General features: G+C 35.1%; 2 protein-coding genes across 11 annotated transcripts in view; one reads left to right on the top strand and one right to left on the bottom strand.

The window, feature by feature from the left end:
- SCOC (short coiled-coil protein) overlaps nt 1-11,357 on the top strand; it is a 48,872-nt gene extending 37,515 nt beyond the window's left edge. For 2 of the 7 annotated variants that reach the window (XM_039479084.2, XM_039479085.2), the window contains exons 2-4: nt 7,193-7,264; nt 7,643-7,726; nt 9,764-11,357. In XM_039479084.2, the coding sequence (XP_039335018.1) occupies nt 7,243-7,264; nt 7,643-7,726; nt 9,764-9,906 (249 nt within the window). In that variant the 5' untranslated portion in view covers nt 7,193-7,242 and the 3' untranslated portion in view covers nt 9,907-11,357. Of the gene's footprint in view, nt 1-37; nt 347-7,192; nt 7,265-7,642; nt 7,727-9,763 lie in introns of those variants that run through there. The other 5 variants (XM_074396895.1, XM_074396890.1, XM_074396891.1 and 2 more) reach the window with 5 other exon arrangements.
- The window catches only part of CLGN (calmegin), a 63,558-nt gene continuing 50,710 nt past the window's right edge, over nt 10,371-23,218 (bottom strand). For all 4 annotated transcript variants that reach the window (XM_003928026.4, XM_010338650.3, XM_010338651.3 and 1 more), the window contains exons 11-15: nt 22,434-22,649; nt 21,182-21,307; nt 20,811-20,970; nt 19,380-19,480; nt 10,371-18,039 (exon numbers count right to left, since the gene is read on the bottom strand). In XM_003928026.4, the coding sequence (XP_003928075.3) occupies nt 17,959-18,039; nt 19,380-19,480; nt 20,811-20,970; nt 21,182-21,307; nt 22,434-22,649 (684 nt within the window). In that variant the 3' untranslated portion in view covers nt 10,371-17,958. The remainder of the gene's footprint in view (nt 18,040-19,379; nt 19,481-20,810; nt 20,971-21,181; nt 21,308-22,433; nt 22,650-23,218) is intronic.

Raw genomic sequence — 23,218 nt, 5'->3', positions numbered from 1 at the left:
TGGGTGGGATGGGACCTGGCACTCCTGGACGTAGCAGTGGCTGCTCTGCTAGAGCCTGAGAGATGGGAGAGGACATCGAGGTGGGGAGGGAGCATCGTGAGCCGTAAAATAAGGATTGGAACATCTTTCCAGGCTGCGAAAGCGGCACCTGGGTTTGTTTCTTCATCGACTTCTGCCCAGAGTCCTACGGAACAAGTTTTGGAAAGGTTTGGTCTTAAAGGCAGGGCTTCTGTTATACAATGTATCAATCTCAGACTATTGCGCAGCAATAAGGACGGATGCCATTCCAGGTGTTCCCAGCACGCTGTCTATACCGGAGGACCCAAAGCTGTGTCCATGTGTTCAGGTACCTGTATCGCTCACAGATTAAAGTCAGTGTAGCTAGACTTTAATCCTGAGAATATCGATTCCGTTTAAATCCTCATTTGGCCAAACAATTCCTTGATCTTGTGGAATTCGAAACCGAATTTAACCAGAACAACTCAAAGCAGAACTTGAACAGATCTGAACAGACAAACTGAAGGGAATGGAATTTATCTTCAGTTGCTTAGTAAAGAGTCCAAAGGAGTTTGACATCAGTGACTGCAAAATGTTTGGCAAACTTAAGATTACGGCCATATTAAAGTTTCTTCCATTGCAGAATGGAAAAAGCATGCATTGTGAAGTTAGACCTGGGTTCAAATTCGTGGTAGAGACGTTGGCTGTGAAACCTCTGAAATGATAGCCTTTCTGAATGATACGTAGCCTTTCTGAAATTTAGTGTCCATATCTGTAAATCGCAATTTCCTTCTGTTTATTTGATGCAATAACATATGCAAAGCTGTTAGCACATTAAAGCACGGAGACATTATTTTAGCAGTCTTACTAGTTTTCTGGTATGACAGATGGTGAAATCAATTTTAGATGCAGAAAAGTTAAGTGGCTGAAGGTGGACGGGTATTAGGAAAAAGTCTCAGAATCTCCAGTCTCTGATGTGACAGAAGCTGTGGTGGAATGGTGTTAAAAACTCTTGGGCATTTATTGTAGTCTTGGCCCTGTTGCTAAATACTTCTTTGGTCATCAGTAAACCATTGTCATCTTTGGCCCTGATTTATTTGTAAAATGAAGCAGCTGGACCAGATGGTTTTCTTAAAATTCTTTTTGTGACCAAAATTAGAGTTAAAAGGTAGAGAAGATAATAGTAGACATTTATTGCATACCTACTATGTACTAGGTACTGTTGCAAACACGTTGTATCTATCAACTCATTCTCACAACAAACCCATAAGATATATATGGTTATTATCCACGTTTTATAAATGAGGAAACTCAGGCCGAGGTGTTAACCTTGCCTAAGGTTCCAGAGCTTATAAATGGCAGAGCTAGGATTTGAATCCAGGTACTGAGTCCATGTTGTTAATCACTGTGCCAGGCTGCCTCTTGAGGAGAATGATATTGTGGATATTGTATACTATTAGAGGTAATATAAAAGAAGATCGGGCATGTTTCGTAAGATGATTGCTTTGGTCACAGGTGTGTGCATGGCAAAATGATTTAATTAAGTGGATCTTTTCCTAATGCTTGCCACATTTCCTGGTTTGTATTCTCTCAATGCCATCTGTCTCCTGGACTTATCAAAAAATAATTCTAGATTCCCTTCTACTAACCAAGGCTAGATACCCAAATTCACTGTGGTTTTTGAGAAACCTTTAAAAGGTCTGACGTAGACATAAATCGGAGCTGAAGAATCTCAGTGAACCATATCCGTTTCTGGGCTAAGGTGATTTAGGATAGGCAGAGCAGCCTCAGCACCCCAAATTCATTTCAGTGTTCCCACACTTGAGCAGACTTGTTCTGAATTTTCTCGTTTTTCGTCAGATTTGCGTTTATATGTAGGAGCAGAAGGAGTTGAAAGTGAACTCTTAAGAGCATATTTGACATGGAGTTAGATTGATGTTATAGCAACTATAGGTAAAAAAGGATTTTATAGTTGAAAAAGTTGAAAAACTCAGTATTAAGTACCCATTATGATGTAGTACTGTGTTAATGTAGATGTGCAGTTTGAGGATCAATATTATTTTAAAAGAAAATAAAATCCATGGCTAAAATACTTTGATATAAAGAACTCAGCAAATCTTTTGGTCCCATATGTCAAACAAATCAGTTTATTGCCCTAAATCTACTGAAAGACTTTGATATATATTGAAACAATAGTAGCATTTTGAGTGGGTCTGTTTGATCACATCACAATTGCTTCTTGTTCCTTTGTTGTGGAGAGGCAGCAGGTAATGCTGTGGTCCACTGTAGTAAAGAGTAATGCCCTTGTGCCCAGGGATGCCAGACAGAGTGGGTGAGTTTTGCATGGTACAGCCCTTGTGGTGCAATCTTACATAGACTGGCGTGAATTGTACTCACTCTTGTTGTATATGCTATAGCACTCTTCTTGTGGCATTACTTTTGTGTTCCTGCCTCCACCCCAATCTTGAGTGTAAGAGTAATTTTTCCTTTAATAGGTTCTCTCCACCTTGTTTTTCTGCTTTTTATTTTCTTTCACTTTTTCAGATGAAGTCACATTGTTGCTAAGCCATGAGTAGGTTTTCTATTGTTCGGATTATATGTGGTCAGAATTTCAGAAACTGGCTTCTTTTTTTTTAATCTCTTACACTGAGTTTGAAATACTTGTGCCTTTGCAGATTTTTTTATTTAATTTAAGTATTAGTCTAAAACATAAGCAAAAGAAGACTACCCAATCCCTGTATTATATCTTTTTTTTTTTTTTTTTGAGACAGAGTCTCACTCCATCACCAGGCACCAGGCTGGAGTGCAGTGGCAGGACCTCGGCTCACTGCAACCTCCACCTCCTGAGTTCAAGCAGTTCTCCTGCCTCAGCCTCCCTAGTAGCTGGGACTACAGACGTGCACCACCATGCCCAGCTAATTTTTTTGTATTTTTAGTAGAGATGGGGTTTCACCATGTTGGCCAGGATGGTCGCGATCTCTGGACCTCATGATCCGCCCACCTCTGCCCCCCAAAGTGCTGGGATTACAGGCGTGAGCTACCGCGCCCGGCCCCTTGTATTATATCGGACTTCAAAATCAGCTGTATTGATTTTCTGGTTATCTGTTGCTTTGGCTTGTGTATCTTATAATTTTTCTTAGCTATCATGAAAATTCGTTCTAGCTGTAGCCTTAAAATCACTGGATATGAGAAATTTGAAGCACTTTTAATTTATTATTTAGCAAAGACAGTTGCCAAATTGCAGCTTACTCTTGCTGAGCACCCCCACAATCACTTACTTCTGCTTTTGGCTGTTGCCTCTCTCATCTCTCTCAGACCTCTTTTAGCCAGATTAGTGGTTGAAATCGCATGAAAAGAGAGTGACCATAGCACCATGTTACAAGTGTGCTCCTCTGTCAGGGAAATGTCAAATCAAGTTTTTACTAACACTCTTCCTTTTTAATTATATTTTAAGGGACATGTTGATTCAATGGAGAGGAATAGGTTTTGGCCTGTGATCTTCAAATACTACAGAAGGTCGAATAACCTTAAAAAGGATTGTTGGAAAAATTTTAGTAATCTCTTTGGCTTTACATAGGTGTACTAATATATGCTTCCTCTGAAATGCAGAGAACCTGAGAATTAAATCATGTGAAAAGAGGTCAGGGCGTCCAGGTACCGTGGCTTACACCTGTAATCCCAGCACTTTGGGAGGCCGAGGCAGGCAGATCATGAGGTCAAGAGATCAAGACCATCCTGGCCAAAATGGTGAAACCCTGTCTCTACTAAAAATACAAAAATTAGCTGAGCATGGTGGTGCACACCTGTAGTCTCAACTACTCGGGAGGCTGAGACAGGAGACTCACTTGAACCCGGGAGGTGGAGGTTGCAATGAGCTGAGATTGTACCACTGCACTCCAGCCTGGCAACAGGGCAAGGCTCCGTCTCAAAAAAAAAAAAAAAAGAAAAAAGAAAAAGAGGTTGGGAAGAGCAACTTTAAATGTGGTTTAGATAAAGGGAAAGATGCTAGAAGACTTGGAGTAGGTTTATTCAGTATTATCAAATTAATTCTATGCCATTTTTAGTTAATTCTTTAATAATATGCAAGAGATATTCAATATTTTTTCTAGGCTAATGAATGATATCTTGACATTAATGTATATGTACACTGGGCATTTTAATTTGAAGTTCATGTTAGTATCTGAAGTGTAACAAGATTTATGTAGATGTACACTGGGCATTTTATTTCCATTTTCATGCTAGTATCTGCTAATACAAGATTGTATTAACAGAAGCTGTGAGAGAATGTAATACACTGATATCTCTTGATTGTGATCCTAGTTCTAGTATGTAGATATCTTTATTTAATAGGTCTCTTTCTACTGTTTAAGATATGAAGGCATAACAGTGCCTTGGGTATATATAGTAGATATTCAGTAAATACTTGTTGAAGGAGTAACACTGACAAGTCTAGGTTGCTTCAATGTGGTAGATTAGATTGGTTAACAAATCTGTTTTCGGTAATAATCTGGTAGCATTATTTAATATATTTTGAACACAGTGAATGAAATGATTGTTAGTAATGGAGCAAAACATGTTTCATAGAAATTTTGTTTTCTAATATTTACAAGTCTTTATTGGTATAATAAAATGATAGTATTTACTTATATACATCCTGCTTAGTCTTTTGAGTTAACCCTGATTGGGAGGTGATGAGTGGACATTTTTTTCCATTTATTCCATATTAATGTTTTAGATGTCAAGTATTTTTCTTTCTTCTTTTTTTTTCTGCTTTTTGACATCAGTACTTTATTATTTTTTAATTTTTTAAGGTATTTGTTCAATATCTGTATAATCTCTTATTATTTTTATTTTACTTTAGTTGTATACTATATCCAGCATTTCTCCCCATGTTATCTCTCCCCACCCCCCTACCTTTCCCACCCCTTGCTGTCCCTCCCCTGCCCCCTCAACTGCCCCCAGTGTGTGATGCTACTCTCCCTGAGTCCACATGTTCTCATTGTTCAATACCTACCTATGAGTGAGAACATGCGGTGTTTGGTTTTCTGTTCTTGTGTCTCAGTTTGCTGAGAATAATGGCTTCCAGATTCATCCAAGTCCCTACAGAGGACACAAACTCATCATTTTTTGTGGCTGCATAGTATTCCATGGTATATATGTACCACATTTTCTTTGTCCAATCTATCACTGATGGGCATTTGGGTTGGTTCCAGGTCTTTGCTGTTGTACACAGGGCTGCAGTGAACATACGTGTGCATGTGTCTTTATAGTAGAACAATTTATAGTTCTTTGGGTATATACCCAATAATGGGATTGCTGGGTCAAATGGAATTTCTATTTCTAGATCCTTGAGGAATCACCACACTGTCTTCCACAATGGTTGAAGTAATTTACACTCCCACCAACTGTGTAGGAGTGTTCCTGTTTCTCCACATCCTCTCCAGCATTTGTGGTCTTCAGATTTTCTTTTTTTTTTTTTTTTTTTTTTGAGACGGAGTTTCTCTCGTTACCCAGGCTGGAGTGCAATGGCACGATCTCGGCTCACCGCAACCTCTGCCTCCTGGGTTCAGGCAATTCTCCTGCCTCAGCCTCCTGAGTAGCTGGGATTACAGGCACGCACCACCATGCCCAGCTAATTTTTGTATTTTTACTAGAGACGGGGTTTCACCTTGTTGACCAGGATGGTCTCGATCTCTTGACCTCGTGATTCACCCGCCTCAGCCTCCCAAAGTGCTGGGATTACAGGCTTGAGCCACCGCGCCCGGCCCAGTCTTCAGATTTTTTAATGACTGCCATTCTAACTGGCATGAGATGATATCTCAATGTAGCTTTGATTTGCATTTCTCTAATGTCCAGTGATGATGAGCATTTTTTCATATGTTTGTTGGCCTCATTCATATATGTCTTCTTTTAAAAAGTGTCTGTTCATATCCTTTGTCCACTTTTGAATGGGGTTGTTTGTGTTTTTCTTGTATATCTGTTGTAGTTCTTTGTAGATTCTGGATATTAGCCCTTTGTCAGATGGGTAGATTGCAAAAATGTTTTCCCATTCTGTTGGTTGCCGGTTCGCTCTAATGATGGTTTCTTTTGCTGTACAGAAGCTCTGAGTTTTAATTAGATCCCACTTGTCTGTCTTGGCTTTTGTTGCCATAGCTTTTGGTGTTTTAGTCATGAAGTCCTTGCCTATGCCTATGTCCTGGATGGTTTTGCCTATGTTTTCTTGTAGTGTTTTTATGGTGTTAGGTTTTATGTTTAAGTCTTTAATCCATCTGGAGTTAATTTTAGTGTAAGATTTTTGTTTTGAATTTTATTTGTAAAAATTAAACTATATGTAAAGCAATACTTTAATGAGGAATATTTAAAAAATGTTATCTTCATTGATACCATTATCCATAATATCAGAACATTTTTTCATTTTCATATTTATGTATATTTTACATAATTTACGTAAGTTGAATATACAATTTTATATACATTATTTTATGTGCTATTATCATCATAGTTATTTTCAGTAGCCACTCCATTAGAAATTATAACTATACTGAGGAGGGTGAGAAGGGAGGATTGCTTGAGTCCAGGAGTTTGAATGCAGACTGGGCAACATAGCAAGATTCTCATTTCCAACATAAAAAAAACTTCTTAAAAACAAAATCACAGCTGTAATTTACCAGATTCTGAATGGACAGTTACATTGTTTCTGATTGACTTGGTTGTAAATAAAATTGAAGTGATTTTTATGTATATAACTCTTTCTTTGCATAATTGTCCTTAGCCTAAATTTCCAAGAGGAAAAGACTTAGTTAAAAAAGATTTAAATGCTTTTATGAATCTTACCATAGGCTTTCCAAAAAAATGACATATTTAAAAGTTGTGTCCAATGTTTGTGTGTTTGTTTTTCCGTAACTCTTTGCTAGTACTGATCATTAAAAAATAATTTAATAATTGTACAGTGGTATTTAATTTTATGTGTTTTTTGGTTATCAAGAAGCTCAATATTTTCTCTCATTCAAACTATTTATATCCTTTACTTGTTTACCAATTAGGCATTTACTTTATTCTTAGAAACAGTAAAGCATATGAAAAGTTCTGCTATCTCATATTTAACAAAATCATCCTCCTTTGAAAAACAGGCTTATGTTTTATTGTGGTATGTATCTATATTAATAAATTTTTCTACAATAAATTTTTATTGTAGACCATTCAGCAAGGATTTTGTATCCAAGGCCCAAAAGTTTGTTACCCAAGATGATGAATGCTGACATGGATGGTACGTTCTTCATTTTCTTTTTTGTATATTCCTGGTTTTGTGGATGCTTTCGCTTTATTAAGCAATGGAAAGAGCAGAGAAACAATATTTAGAAGGCTTTGATCTTGGCTAATTTACTTACTTGTATCTCATCTAGTTTTAGAAAGGACCAACCAAAGCAGCTTCCATTCCTTAACTATGAGAGGTTGGCAAGTTATTTTTATCTTTTTTGCCTTTGTGTCCTTATCTGCAGTTTGGGGATACAACGTTTTATTCCACAGGGCTTGTGTATAAGTCAAGTAAGAATGAATATAAAACATTTTGCAGATTTTGAAGTGCTACACTACACAAATAATACCTAATGTCAATTAATAGTAAATTTGAATGTTTATGTTACAGCAGTTGATGCTGAAAATCAGGTGGAACTGGAGGAAAAAACAAGACTTATTAATCAAGTGTTGGAACTCCAACACACACTTGAAGGTTAGCTTGCATTTTATAGTTTATTTGAATGACATCCAATTAATTGAAATTGTAAGCATTTATATTGCTAAATTTTGTTTGTTAGGATGTAAACTTTTTAAGGATGAACTTCAAAGTTAATTTCAATATATATATATATTTTTGTTTCTCTTCCTGGTTTGGTAGTTAAAATAGCAGATACACTTCAATCAAGTCAAATAGTGTTCTTATGCTTCCTTCTTTAAAGCCTAACATAATGGTGGCTAGTATGTGACTCCCTTTTAAGTCCCCACCATGTGTTATTAAGTTCACTTTATTATAGCGTATTTTACGGTACAAACAGTGTATTAGCCTTGGAGATTTAAAAGGAATTCATCTGAATTTTTTCATTTTCTGTCTTGCATAAAATTAATACTAACAGTGAAACATCTTTTTGAGTTTTCATGAAATTGAGAGATTGTGTTTTTGGTGCCACAGTGAGCAGATCATGTCACTCAGAACCTGCCACTGACTTGCCATTTTACAGCATTAATAAAAGTCATCTGTGACTTCCCTATTAGCTTTCTTTTTTTTTTGAGATGGAGTTTCACTCCTGTTGCCTAAGCTGGAGTGCAGTGGCATGATCTCAGCTCCCTGCAACCTCCACCTTCCAGGTTCAAGTATTTTCCTGTCTCAGCCTCCTGAGTAGCTCGGATTACAGGCGCCTGCCACCACACCCAGCTAATTTTTGTGTTTTTAGTAGAGCCAGGATTTCACTACGTTTGCCAGGCTGGTCTTAAACTCCTGAGTTCAGGTGATCTGCCTGCTTTGGCCTCCCCAAGTACTGGAATTACAGGTGTGAGCCACCATGCCTGGCCCCTATTAGCTGAGTCATGTCACACACATTGCCTCATACATTCCACCTCAGACTCACCTCCTTGCTGTTCTTTCAACATGCCAAGTATGTCTCTTAGCAGTTGCTATTATTCCCTTCTGTTTGAATCCTCTTCCCTTAGTTGTATATCTTTATGGCTTATTCCCTCACTTCCATTAGGTCTCTGGTCCTATTCCCATAATCAAAATAACCAACCCTGAAAAGAGCAACCTTCCTTCTGCTTTGTTACAACCCTTACCCTTCTTGCTTCCTCACCAGACCAGCTCATCACTGTGTGACATCCTGTATATTTACTTATTTAATGCTTGCTTCTGAGCCCTCTTGCCCCCCATTAATGCACATGTACACCTGTTTTGTTTACTGTTGCTTCTAGAACAATGCCTGGCTCTTACAATGCACCAAATACATATATGTGAAATAAATGAATGGAATTAACTTCTTTTTTTTGAGTTGGAGTCTCATATTATCTCCCAGGCTGGAGTGCAGTGGTGGCATCTCAGCTCACTGCAACCTTCACCTCTTGTGTTCAAGCAATTCTCCTGCCCCAGCATCCTGAGTAGCTGGGATTAAAGGCACCTGCCACCACACCTGGCTAATTTTTTGTATTTTTAGTAGAGATGGGTTTCACTATGTTGGCCAGGCTGGTCTCGAACTCATGACCTCATGATCCACCCGCCTCTGCCTCCCAAAGTGCTGGGGTTACAGGCGTGTAATTAACTTCTTATATGATCATTAGGAGCCGCATATGTGAATTTCTTGATAATGTTGCAATACAAAATGATCAGTTGCTTGGAAACTGATTGCCTGTATCCAGTATATGAATTCAACTGTGTTAACCTAAAGTATATCTTAAAGATTTCTAGTAAAGATGTTATGATTTTATGTTAAGACATGAACCAGAATTCACATTTTAAAAACAACATCTTTTTTTAAAAATTAAAGTTAACTACTCTACGTTAATGCTGTTTACAAAGAATAACATTTAGTCTAATGTGAAATATCTTTTTAGGAATTTGTCTACTGATTTGCACTCAGTTTACTTTGTTTACCTTGCTGTCTCTAAAAAATGATTCTTAAAATTTAAGGATTGTGTTATCTCTTTTAGGAATGAATCTTAAGAATTTTGAAATATGGAATCATTGTTATTGTTTTATTGATAATGGACATTTTTATTTTTTATATAGATCTGTCTGCAAGAGTAGATGCAGTTAAGGAAGAAAATCTGAAGCTAAAATCAGAAAACCAAGTTCTTGGACAATATATAGAAAACCTCATGTCAGCTTCTAGTGTTTTTCAAACAACTGACACAAAAAGCAAAAGAAAGTAAGGGATTGACACCCTTCTGTTTTATGGAATTGCTGCTGATTATTTTTTCTTTAAAACTTGGATAGATTCCAAAAGTTACAGTACCTTTGTTTGTGGCTTCATTGAATATTTATGAAGATAATGTCAGATGTAGACAAAAGTAACACAATAACAGGAGACTTCCATAAGTTTGTGTATTGTTAGTCTATGAAAACGTGCAAATGTATTGTAGAGACTTTATAATTAGAATTGCATATATTTATGAAACTTAAAGATGAATGTTTTATCTAATTTGTAGGTTTAGCACTGTCTTTTATTATAGGATTAGTAAGATATACAAGAAAATAACCACCATGTTGTGAAAAAGTGACCAAAATCATGTACTGAATGCACAGCTTTATGTACCCTGTCCACCATCTTGTGCCTCTTCTCCATTTGCCTCTTCCTTCCTATTTCCCTTTCCTTAAGGAAAAAAACTGGTTTCACATTTGTAAAAGTAATTTTAATAGTTAATCATCTCTGAGAGTAATCTGTATTTTAATTGTTGACCTTAACCAAAATAAGATCCTGTCACAGCTAGGGCTTGTCATTTGTGATATTTAGTATTAAGATAGGAATGCTGGTTTCTCTTTAATAAATTGGAAATAGATGGAGACTAAAAATGAAGGTTTTTCTTTGAAACGAAATTAACTTGGGAGTATTTATTGTTAATAACTTCTTTTTGCACAAAGTAACTCATTTTATATTATCTGAAAATATATGATTTCTGGTTATGTGTGTGTTTAAAATAGAAAATTTAGAGGAAAAATAGAAATAGGGTGAAGAAGTAGTTGGTAAACAGTAGTAACCAACTCCAAATATTTTCACTCCAGATTTGTGTTTTCTCTGGCACAGACTAGATCTTTTGGGAAGTATATATGAAAGTAGATTAAGTTTGACTACCCTTATGTAAGCCACATCTGGATGAGAACAGTTACAGTTTGGTTTCTGTTTATTCGTACCCAGCAGATCAACTTTTGCAAAATTCCTTAACAGTGTATTGGTATTAGAATAGTGAATAAAATGGGAGAGTTTTACAGGTATTCTTATTATCTTGCTCAGTATTTTATCTCACTTGTTCTAGAATTTTCTGTAAACTCTGCCACTTGAAGAGTTTTAGTCATCCTTTAACAATTTTTCAAAATTTGGTGTAGGTTCCATTTGGTAAGGAAATCAATATTGGAAGTAATGCTAAAATCTTAAAATAGGAAAAGAGATCCACTAATATAGCTTATGGTTATTAGATTTGGGTTACTTTTAATCATGGAATAATCTTATGTATTGGTGTAAAAGCTGATGAATGACTTTAGCTGTATGAATATATAATAGTCAAACTGCAAACATTTTGCATCCCTTTTGTGACCTAATTTACAGACATTTAAATTGTGTTGCAGTTCTGCTTTGCCGTTTAATAAAAAGCTGTTTCAGAGGTTGTGTGTGTTTTGATACAGTTGCATAAGTAAATGGGGTATTTAGGTATAGTGGTGTATCCAGGGTTGTTCAATGCCACAGAATAGTGTATCTTATTTAAGTACCCAGTTACTGATCATTTAGGGGAATAATATTTTTATTAATACAGCTATAACTGGTTATCAATATACGTATCAAGGATATTATACATTAGCTTAAAAAAAACAAAAGCAAAGCACTCAAAGGATCTAAGATCTTCAGGGAAAAGTAAGTTGTATTTTTTAGAGTAGGCCAAGCTACTTTAGCAAGAGACCTAGTGATAATATAAATACAGAAGTTTCTCTCCCGACCAGTGGTTCCAAGGTCAGCATTGCATGCTAGCAGCCTTTGTTACACAGTTATTAAAGGACTTTGGTAGAGGATGGTGCTGCCATTTTAAATCATGCCTTTCAAGTCACTCTAGTTACTACCATTCTAATTTGCAGAAAAAAATGTGGAAGTGCACATATGCAAGGTTTTATGGGCTGCACCTGGAAATGGCTCATATGTCTTCTCATATTCCAGTGATGTGGAGACTTAGTTACATCTAGATATAAGAGGAGCTGAGAAATGTAGTCCCTAGTTGGGTAGCCATATTCCAGCTATAAATACAAGGTTTTGCTGGCCACTAGCAGCCTCAGCCAAGCTATTCTTGTGCTACTATCTTCCCTTTCATAGAACATAATTCCTCTTCATCCAGTTACTGATTCAGCTCACAATCTAGGATCTTTATTAAAGGTCCATCCACTTAGATGTGGCTTCTAATAGTTTGACAACCTCTAAACTGATAGGCAGATTATTTGCTCTCACCCTCACCACTGCCCATTTGTAATGTAGTGGGGACAGGATGGACAAATAAAAAGTCTCAATGTGGAAAATGGAATAAAGGGAAACATGCAAAAATTGTGCAGTGCTTCCTGGAGATGTGTGAAGATTTTGTCCCTAGTGGAGAAGTTCCTTGATTAGACTATGATTCTTATCTCTGCAGGAGACTCCCTTGTGTTCATTGAACTCTATGGTTTCCCCTCTAGAAAGTTACTCTTTATCCATTTTCTCCCATGGCTACCTTGGAAATAGAGGTTGGGTGTTCATTCCATGAGAATTGTGAAGACAGTCCACTTCCTGCTGGTGTGAACTTGGGTTGGGCCTATTATTTTAAGGCCAAGCTCATTTTCTTTGGAAAATAATTATTTCAAAAACTCAAGCCTTTTTATCAATATGCTTCTGATTCCATATACCGAAGAACCACAGCCAAGCTGTTGACCAAATTCTCAAAGTATGCATTATTTTTGCCTCTTTAATGGAGTCTATCTTGAGATCAAGTGAAAATAAGATTGCACTGGGAATGTTACATGCAGATTGTCACTGCAAAGCTGGGTTCCTTTGTTTGACTTAACAATTGGTAGAGTCTTCATGGGCTTCCCCCCAATCTCCTACACCTCAAAATAATTTTCAACCTTTGCTGCTATTCAGACTTTAGAAACAATTGGCTTAATTTTGTGAGGTTCCTTGTATCTCAACTTTGTCTATTCCCTTCCACCTCTGCTTGAAAATGTCAATTTTTTTGATAGCTTGCTAAAAGCATCAAGGAATAGCCAGTTAATTTAACATTCTGGCTTTTTCCAAATAGAGCTATCAGCTTAGTAGGTGCCAAAATATATCCCCACCTGGTTGTCATGATAATGGTAAGCTAATGCTATATACTTACTTAGTTTTTGCTATGCAATACTTCAGGGTAATTCCTACATTAGAAATGTAGGTGGTAAACAGTGTGCACAGGGACTGTGTCCAGCTTCTGGAAAAGACTCTCCTTGACCAAATTTTAGAGAGGCTCCTCTGAGTCCTCTTTTTGACTAGTCCAGTTTTAGTAAAAATCCTGCTAAATCAGTTTAGAGAGAATCCCACCCTCAGTAACTGATGATCACCAACCTGGCCTGTCTTTAGCAAAAATCACCTTACCCTTGATGTCTCCACTTAGTGGTTTTCCATCCACTGACCTCATCACTGCTCATTGACTATTAATCCTCAGCTGTCTTTGCTGTGTTAGTTGAGCCTGATTTATTGACCTTATTGGGTGATGGTCTTAACACATATAGTCCTGAATAAAGTCTTCTTTACTGCTTAGAATGTTTCTTTCTTTAATACTTCCTAGTTTACATGCTGTTAGAATGATGTTTGGCAGGGGAAAAAATCAGCATACTCCTTGTCAGGGACTGAATGTGTCCTTCCAAAATTCTTAGGTTGAAATCCTAACCCCAATGTGATACTTTTAGGAGGTGGGACCTTTGGGAGATAAGCAGGTAATAAGGGGGAAGCCCTCCTGAATGGGATTAGTGCCCTTATGAAAAAGAGATCCTGGAGAGCTCTCTTTGTGCCACATAGAAGACAGCAGGCTGCATCCTGGAAGAGGGCCCTCAACACTGATCTCAGACTTCCAGCCTCCAAAACTGTGAGAGATAAATTTGTTGTTTATAAGCCACCCAGTCTTATAATTTGTTATAGCATCCCAAAACAGATGCCCATTTCCCCCAGTATTCCCTAATAGGAATTCCCCCAATATTGACACTGCCATTCTATCCACAATGTGTCCTCTTTATATTCCCTTTGGACTCACAGCAGGTTACTACAAATCACAGTTCCTCCTCTGAAACTTGTAGGGCCAGATGTCTTAGAATTTGGAGTTTTTCCAATTTTTATAAAATATTAGGACTCAGACACCAAAATGGGGATGGGGACAACACCTATAATCAAGTATATTAACATTTCTGCAGAACGAGAGTATTAAAGTAGGATAAAGAGACTATATAAAACCTTGTGGAAGAAGTCAGACTCAGCTACCAAGTGAGTTTTGTTGCCAAAATGCTGAGAAAAAACTTTTACTTTTCAGATTTTTGGTTTTTGGAATTCTAACAACAAAACATTTTGTAGAAAAGTAACTGAATGTATGCATTTAGTTCCAACCAGTTAACGTCACATCTCTATACCAACTATAAAGAAAAATTTTAGTTGAATTATAGAATCTAAAATTAATTTCATGGTCCAAAGAAAAGCAAAATTGATTTAACTTTAGAATGTAAAGCCATTCTTTACTTTGCCCCATAAAAATTTTGTTTTTCCCTGAACACTGTGGTAGTTGTCATCATATACATCTTCAATGTGCAAGTAACCAAAATTATTACCAGTGAACACCAGAGTTTAGTTGTTAAGACCACTTGTAAATCATGAAAGAACAGATAATATGAATATATGAAAGGTTAAGAATTGGAAGGGAGAATGACTGAATTTCCTATTACTCTTACCAGAAAACTAACTGCAGTTTATTTCACTGAAATCAGAGATTAATGATATTTAAAAGACAAATTTACAAGGCTAGGTGTGGTGGCTCATGCGTGTATGCCCAGCTCTTTGGGACACCAAAGTAGGATTCCTTGAGCCTAGGATCTCCAGACCAGCCTGAACAACATAATGAAACCATTTCTCTACAAAAAAAAAAAAAAAAAAAAAAAAAAAAAAAAAAAAAAAAAATTGAAAAACGAGCTGGGCATGGTGGCTGAGGTGGGAGGATTGTTTGAGCCCAAGAGTTCAAAGCTGCAGTGAGTTCTGATGGTGCCACAACACTCTAGCCAGAGTGACAGAGTGAGACTCTGTCTCCTCAAAAGAACAAAAACAAAAAAAGGAACATTTACTACAACAAGGACTTTATGTTGGCCATTGGCCTTTGGACCTATGAAGGGGTGGGTTGAGATGCAACAGAAGCTAAAGTTACACATTCATTGTAATCAATTTCATAATGTGTTTGTCTTGTTTTAAAATATATACATTATGGATGGCTTATCAAGTGTTATTAAAATTTGGGAATACCCCCAAATTTTACCAAAAAAGTATTCATTTAACAAACACAAAATATGTGATAACTATGTTAGGTGGTAAAAGCTCATTTTTTTCAGTTATCTTTTTGCCCATTTTCTCTAAAACTACCCTACTCTTCCATACATTCTCTTTCCCATCATCTTGCTTCATATCTGATCTTTCAGATTAGGGATAATATTATTTCCTAAATTCAGCTGTCATACTATGGAAATACATGGGAGTTATATACTTTTGGGGAGAAGAAATTATTGAAATCTATGCAGATATTCTTTTATGTTTTAACAAATCACTTATATAAAATATTTACTTATCTTACTTTAGCCATCTTACATTTAATATTTAAATTCTGCTAAAGTTAAAACATATAGGCACAATTGAAAAGAACAAAAAAACTGTTCACAGATTCCTAGAGTGTAATGTATTAATGTTTTAACCATTCTGAATGGTTTCTACTGAGTACAAAACCATTTTGGACTAGAATTCTAAAATTTTAAGATACATTCAATTCATTTCTAGTGGTTCATTTTAACACGGAAGCAGTTCCATCATGTTTCTCTTTCAAATGTGGACTGCTACTGCAAAAACACTAATTCTAGAAACACGATGTTTTGCTGGAGAAATTATTAATGGAAGCAAGACTATCAGGAAAAAATATTCAAGAAGGGAGACATCATAGTGATCAAGTTAAAAAGCCTCTAAAAGGCAAGCTAAAATAAAAGCAAAATATACTTATTTCTCTCCTTTGTATATAAAATGTAGGCCATTTTAAACAACAAAGTCAGATTATAGAGTAAAAGGAAAAAGCCATTTGATTATTAAGAAAGATTATGTCTACCGCATGGATCTAGTACAGGTTATACATTAGAGTTTTAGTTTTGGTTAAACTTATCAGCTGTGGTACATCCACAAAGGGGTATGTGCACAGGAATTGGCAATAACTTGGCAAAATCAGTTGCTCAGATTTTACCACTGCAAGGTCATGGAGTTTTACCAAACGAATGAATCTGCAACCAAGAAAGTTAAACAACAACAACAGCAACAACAACAACAACTTTAAACAATCTTTAGAAAAAATGTTCACATACAAGACACTTTCCAGGCAAGAAAGTTTTCATTAAATTAAAAAAGATTCTCATCTAGGATTATTCAATGTGTTTAGTACATTTGGACACCCCAAATGCAAAGCAAGCTAGAGAGGAAGAATGCTTGCAAGATATGTTAAGTTCATATACAAAGTATGGCTAAATACTGTGTATTAAGATTTTCTACCACCAATTTATAGAAGTTCAGAGCATAGCAATGGAGTAAATAACTTATTTTGTTTTTCAATTCACTCTTTGAAATAAGGAGTGAATAGTATTAGTGGCTATGTTTGGCTTCCTTCAGTAAAAGCAAAAGCTAGAGACTTATTTTCCTTATTCATAAGTTCTAAGTTTACCCACTGGGGAAGGAGTTGTATGGGAACCTATAATAGTTTAGGGCTTGCCCAAGGATGGGGTTTGTGTACGTCCATGAAGGAATCCAAAATCTTACCTAACGTGGAACGTTCTCTAGATACTTAATATTCAAGGAGTTCTGTGGTCTCAAAGATTTAGATCCTCTTCCAAAGAGTCTAAACCTGTTACCCAAACATAAGAATTTCATAAATAAAGTATTTTAAATGGAACAACACAGCTCCATTATAATGTAGTCCAGTGACATGGTACCTGCTTTAAAAAGAAGAGCAACGGTAATAATTGTTCCTATCCACCTCAGTGGTAGCTTTGAAGCTATTTATAGATGAGATGACAGACTTAAAATAGATTTAAACTTGTCAGGATAAAAAGCATTCCAACCCCACTGGAAATAAGGAAAGAAAATACAAAAGCATGATGAATTGACATCAGTCATTAGAACTGCTTAGTATAAGGAAAATTATATAAATTCTCCTCAATAATAACCTGTTAAATAGGGTATTAAGGATGAAAAAATATTTAAATTTTATTTTCAATAACAATGTATGCATAAGAAATTTTGAGAATGGGGTAAACCACTCTGGCATAAAGCAACTTTAAAAACTTGAAAAAAATCTGTACATTATTTTGTTTTGATAAAACCCATTATCTTTGTATTCAAATGTGAAATATGCTGCATATAATCCGGCGATTCTACAAACAAGGCACCTCTTTAAAGGAATCTATAATTTAAGTGAACAACTGACCATAACTATAATTTGACACAAACTAGGTAAATGTGGGTCACATACAACACTTTCAATTGTTGATAGAATCAAACAACTGTACAGAAACTTTATTGCATTTAGCTCTGTACAACAGAACACATGCTCATTTTTATTATAGAACTACCAGTTATATTGTTTTATAGCCATTTAATTGGAAATTCCAGTAACTGATTTTTCCAAATAGTGAAGCTGCTACATATTATTTTGTTCTGTACAAACAAAAACTATTTTTGAACAACTAAAACTGTGTAACTTGTAATGGTATTAATATCTTAGATCCAGTATGTAATGAGCCACTTTTGTTTTAAATTCAAAGACCAGGTAACTTCAGAGTTGCCTTTTCTTTTCCACTGAAATGAAGGACTAAAATAAAAGTCTGAAAGAATAATGTTACTAGATATTAGAAATAGGATGTGCGGATTGATTCAAGTTCAGGTCTGGCATGTTTTTAGAATGCCAAATATCTCTCAGGAATTAAAAATACTTGAATCTACTTTAGTCCTTTCGTACCCTTCTTTTGCGTACTGACTTTATTGGCCCATCTCCAGATCCTGTGCTCTCATCTGCTTCTTTCATCTAGAAAAAATAATTATGAAAAGGCTTCTTTTAGTGTAACATGTAACGAGTAGATAGTAGTAAGCAATATATTTATTATTCTCTAAAATATATGTGCTACCCATCAAGTGCTATCATGAAGGTATTATATAAAATAAAGTTATAGCTATTTCTCAGGGTTATACAAAAGTTGACGTATTCTAGCTGACACATACACATAAGAAGATGGAAAGATTGAAAGATGGAATTAAGGTATTTTTGAAGGTATATAAAGTGTTTTGTAAAGCAAATGTCAATAAAATACACATTCAAGTAAATGACTGCAGGTATTATTTTAAGAAAGTCACAGCAGACACAATGATTATTTAAAACTCTGTTCTGGAAGAAATTCTTTTCACTTAGCGCTCCCTAAATATGGATATTCATACTAGATAATGGTCTCCAAAGTCTCTTTAAAAACTCAGAGGGCAGTAAGACCAGCAACCAGTATGTGTACTGAATAAACATTAGGAGACACTTAAACAACAATAACTATGAATTTATTTGGAAGGTTTCCTCAAATAGATAAAATACAAAATTTATTTCATCACATGCAAAAGCAGGCAGAACTGTACTTTTACCCCCACCTGAGTAGTTAGAATGTAATGTGTTAGGAAGGTGACTTGGTGGAGTAAGGCTATGCAACTCTTTAAGGGCTGAGAAAACAGGTTTTTGGTTTATGCTGAGTGAAAAAATAAAAAGAAAAAAGAAAACCCTGGTTCTAATTACACTCTGTATTTCTCATTCCATAATAACTTACAAAAAAAAAAAAAAAAGCACTGTGCAAGGTTCCATTTTATATCAGGACACAAAAAGGGGTGGACTAATCATTGGGGGGAAAAAAAGTTAATTAAAGATTTGAGAAAAGTACCCTATCAGGCAGATAGTACTCAACTACACAATGAATGAAATATTTCAAAATGTGACAGTAAAATGTTGAGACAATAAGGATGTTTTACAACAGGTATAAAAATTAAGATAATGACAATTATCTTTTAAATATTCAAACAATATTTATGTTTTCAATAGAATTTCAATGAGAAAGTTATAATTTTAGATTAATGTATTCTATCTTTATATTTTGTAAGTCATAGGCTTGCTCTATACTGTTTTACTAGGTATTGAGACAGTATAAACTATAGTATTTTAAATTTCTTCCTTATGAATATGTTTTAAAAACAATATAGAGGCTCTTATAAAAGCTGAGAGAAATATGGCAAAATTTTTCTCATAAACCAGATTGCTGCTTTTATTGAAAGAACTTTTTATGGATAACAGCTATACATAGAAACCAGTTTATTTTCTGTTAAGGTGTTGCTTACCTCATCCTCTGATCCAGACTTATTTGATTTCTTACATCCTTCTTGCCCTTCTATGATTTTGATTTCTTCTTCACTCTTTTCCTCAGGTTCATCTTCCTCTTCTAGAATACAGATTTTATTAAAAGCAAAGGCTCAGTAAATTAGAATTTTTGCTGTTGAAAACTATTAAATACAATAAAGAGGATTTATTTAAATTCCAAGACTTATTCCAAGATTTAGAAGAAACTCCTTCCATTTAAAATTTAAAAAAATTATAAATACTCATTATATCATCATATTTTACAAATGAATCATCATATCTGAGTTGGGGGACAAGTTTTAAAAAATTCTTAAGCATTCAGTCTGTATGTAATATGAAAACCAAAAACTAATAATCTTTCCTGTGTTCTTGTCTTGGGAAATACTTCCTTTACTTTTTGGTGATCTTTTATTCATTAATATGCTATTTATTTATGTTTGTTCTCTGTGGACATTACCATGCATTTTTTTCAGTTATTGATCCTCCTTAGGATTCCATTTAGCAAAACCTCTAACTTTTGTCATCATTGTTACCAAAAGATATTAAGAATGTCCTAGGAGCCATATAAAGTTAAAACCCCTACCCCACCAAGAATGGGCTTTGGGGAAAAGAAAGGTGAAAAATCAACTCTACTTCTTCCCTGTAGTTCTCCATCCACAGTATGGGACTGCGTGTATAGGTAAAAGTACCTTTATACAAGCAGACCCTTCTGATACTCAAAAACCCTCAAAATAAGGTTGATCCAGACATCAATATCACTCGCTTCATCAAGTGAGTGAAAAATAGTGCTTCAGGATGTTTGGCTTGTGACACCAGGAAAATCAATAGTTTTATTTCTACCTCATGTAGGGAGGTCTCAATGGAGAGCCACCAAAGGGTGACTTCAGTTTTAACATCTTCAAGAGTTTAATATTGTGTGGGAGGGGGATATAAGTTCAGCAATCTTTTAGAAAATTAGTTAAATTATGTTTCTATATGATAAGCTTCTGATTAACAATAGCCATTAGAAGACTTGGTGTTGATTTTGCTTGCTGCAATCACCTGCTTTATATCTATTCCTTTTCTATAGAGGCCATGATATATACCCTCCATCATTCTCCTTCTCATCTTCTACACTCCCAGAGGTAGGAAATACTGTTGCAAAAAGCTACAGCCTATGGGATTCATAATTGCTAGGCTCTGAAGCAACTGGACACTATTTAAATTTCCTTCTTCCTAAAACACGAAAACTATACACGGGGTGGCTACTCAGAAGACTATTACTTCTCTTTGCCATAGTCACATATTCTTGGAAGAGTCAGATGTATAAACTTGATAATAAACAAGTGTGACAGCTAGTTATTTCAAGGTAATATACTGTTTTTATGAGCTTTACCCAGGGTCTCCATGACAAATCATTATCATTGTCTTACCTTTTTCAAGCATTTCACCATCACTTTGCTGTCTTTCCTCTTCCAGGTCTATTGGTTTCTCCAGGGCTGCTTTCTCCTCCTTTACTTCTTGCTCTAGTACTCCCTTTGTTTGTGGTATATATATGTCGGGTTTTTTATACTCTGTATCTTTATATTTCTTCTGTGGTAGTTTAACATAAGCTATTTTTACTAAAGGCAGAGCACTATTTTGAAAATTTTTTTTGCAATAATTGATAACATACATAATGAACTATCAGTAAAACTCATGAAACATTTAATTTATTACTTTTAAGAATCACTTGCTCAATATATATAGAACTCTTAATAAGAAATTTGGGGGAAAGAAGTTGAAGGAAATCTATTTTCTTTACCTTTACTTTTCTTGGCCAACAAAATGAAGTGATTAATGCTATTGGTACTCCTCCTGTCACGAGATAAATCAACCAAAGCCATGGGTGCCCTTCAGCAGCTGCCATTAACTGTTTTAATACACCTGGCTGTAGACGAGATAAGCATAAAAATGCAATTCAAATTTTATAGACCATTACTGGGTAAGACAAGATACAAAGAACTTATTTACTCGGGCATTTTACATTAAGGAGTGATGAACTTGTAAGTAAAAGAAGCTTCATTTTCTCACCTTATACTTTGTAAAGTCTAATTTAATTATTAGCATGCATCAGTGAGTGAGACTTTATAGCAAAAAGTATGTTATGACAAAAATGGAAACTTCTAACACACTGACAAGAAATATGGTAATTTTCCTTTTTGGTAAATTTCAGAATAGAACTGTCTTTTATGGATGTATTACCTGGTTCATTTGAAGTGATCATTCATTCTGTACTCTGATCATTCATTCTGTACTTTTAAAGAATTTACTAAAAATCATACCTCGGAATTGTTTCCTTTTTTTTATATAAACATATTTCCTACACAAGACCCTTAATAAGGATGTTATTTCTCTTATTAAAATAAAATTTAAAAACCATTAAATGTTTTAGTTATAAGGGGTTCAAAATGAGAATCCCTCTTTACTACTCTTTTGATGGTTTTTTGCTAGTGATCAAAGCAACTAAATGTAAGATATGAATTTTTCTTTATAGCAACTGAATTTAAAGATATATTTCTTAGATGTGTTGTGTTGAAATATTTAGCTTAACCTTTTCTAAACAGTGTTAAGATGTGGGGAATAACTGGAACAGAATTTAATAATGTTAAACTATAAATTCTTTGTAAATTCCTCTAAGTAAAAAATAGTTAAAATGAATAAAGAGTAATATTTAGATTACCATTAAGCCTTGAATTGGCAAGATGACAAAGATATTAAGTAGTCTTCTTCTATAAACAGTAAATAAGCCTTAAATCCCATTAGAGCTATTATAATGTAATGAATAAAATAAGGACTTACATGTGCATATATCGTTATGTAGTTTGTAACGAAGCAACATAAAAAGCAAAATATTCTGTCTACATAAACTTATTCAAACACATCTCCTTAACATTTAATAATTATTGCACATTTATTTACCTTTAAAAGAGCCATCTGAATAACCTATAACCAAGACCAAGTCTTATTCTTCTTATTCATAGTTATATCACTACTGCAATTGGTCAATACCATACCTCATTAGCATTTGCTATCATTATTTTCCATCTCCAACCATCTGCAGCCCAGTGATCTGCTACTTCCTTTTCAGAACAGATAATAAAATTATCAAAGTAGATATCAGAGGTCATGGACCAAAGCTCTAAACCAAGAGCACTGAAGGAAGTCAGAAGAAATGGATGATCATCTTCAAAATAATCTGGATTAGGAATTTTTCGAGGACTCCAGATTCCCTGGAAGAAAAAGTAATTGAAGAGATTTTCAAATAAAATAATTATAAATGCTGCTTAATAAGTATCTGCTGTTGAATGAAATTAGCGATGCTAACTGGGAAAAAGAAAACTTTAACTGATATTAATTCATTAGTAATATACTGGAAATAAAATCTTGTTTCTTTTTGCTCTGTACACAATGTTCTCTATGAGTGATACTGACTTTAAATTCTACAAAAAAGGAAAAGGGAAAATCCAACATACACAGAAACATAAGTAAATTTCACAATTTATCTATTTTAGATTTTTTTTAGATTTAGTAAAGTTATTCAATGCAAGATGTTCAATTTGTCCAAATCAGAAAGATCGCTGTATAGCAAAAATGGGGTCACTCCATTTAACATATACCCATGACAGGTATCATTAATCAGGTATGGTTGAATCTCAGCACAGCTACTCAACATAAAACTTCCATTAGATCCTAATTGATTAAACGGTCAATTAAATCAAATACATCTGAAAATATCATTGCTCACTGACGCACTCCACCATCACATGTATGTATTCTGGGCCAGGCACTATGCTAGATG

Source organism: Saimiri boliviensis, chromosome 3, assembly GCF_048565385.1.
Source record: "Saimiri boliviensis isolate mSaiBol1 chromosome 3, mSaiBol1.pri, whole genome shotgun sequence".
NCBI classification, from domain to species: Eukaryota; Metazoa; Chordata; class Mammalia; order Primates; family Cebidae; genus Saimiri; species Saimiri boliviensis.
This window is presented reverse-complemented; position numbering and strand designations above follow the sequence as displayed.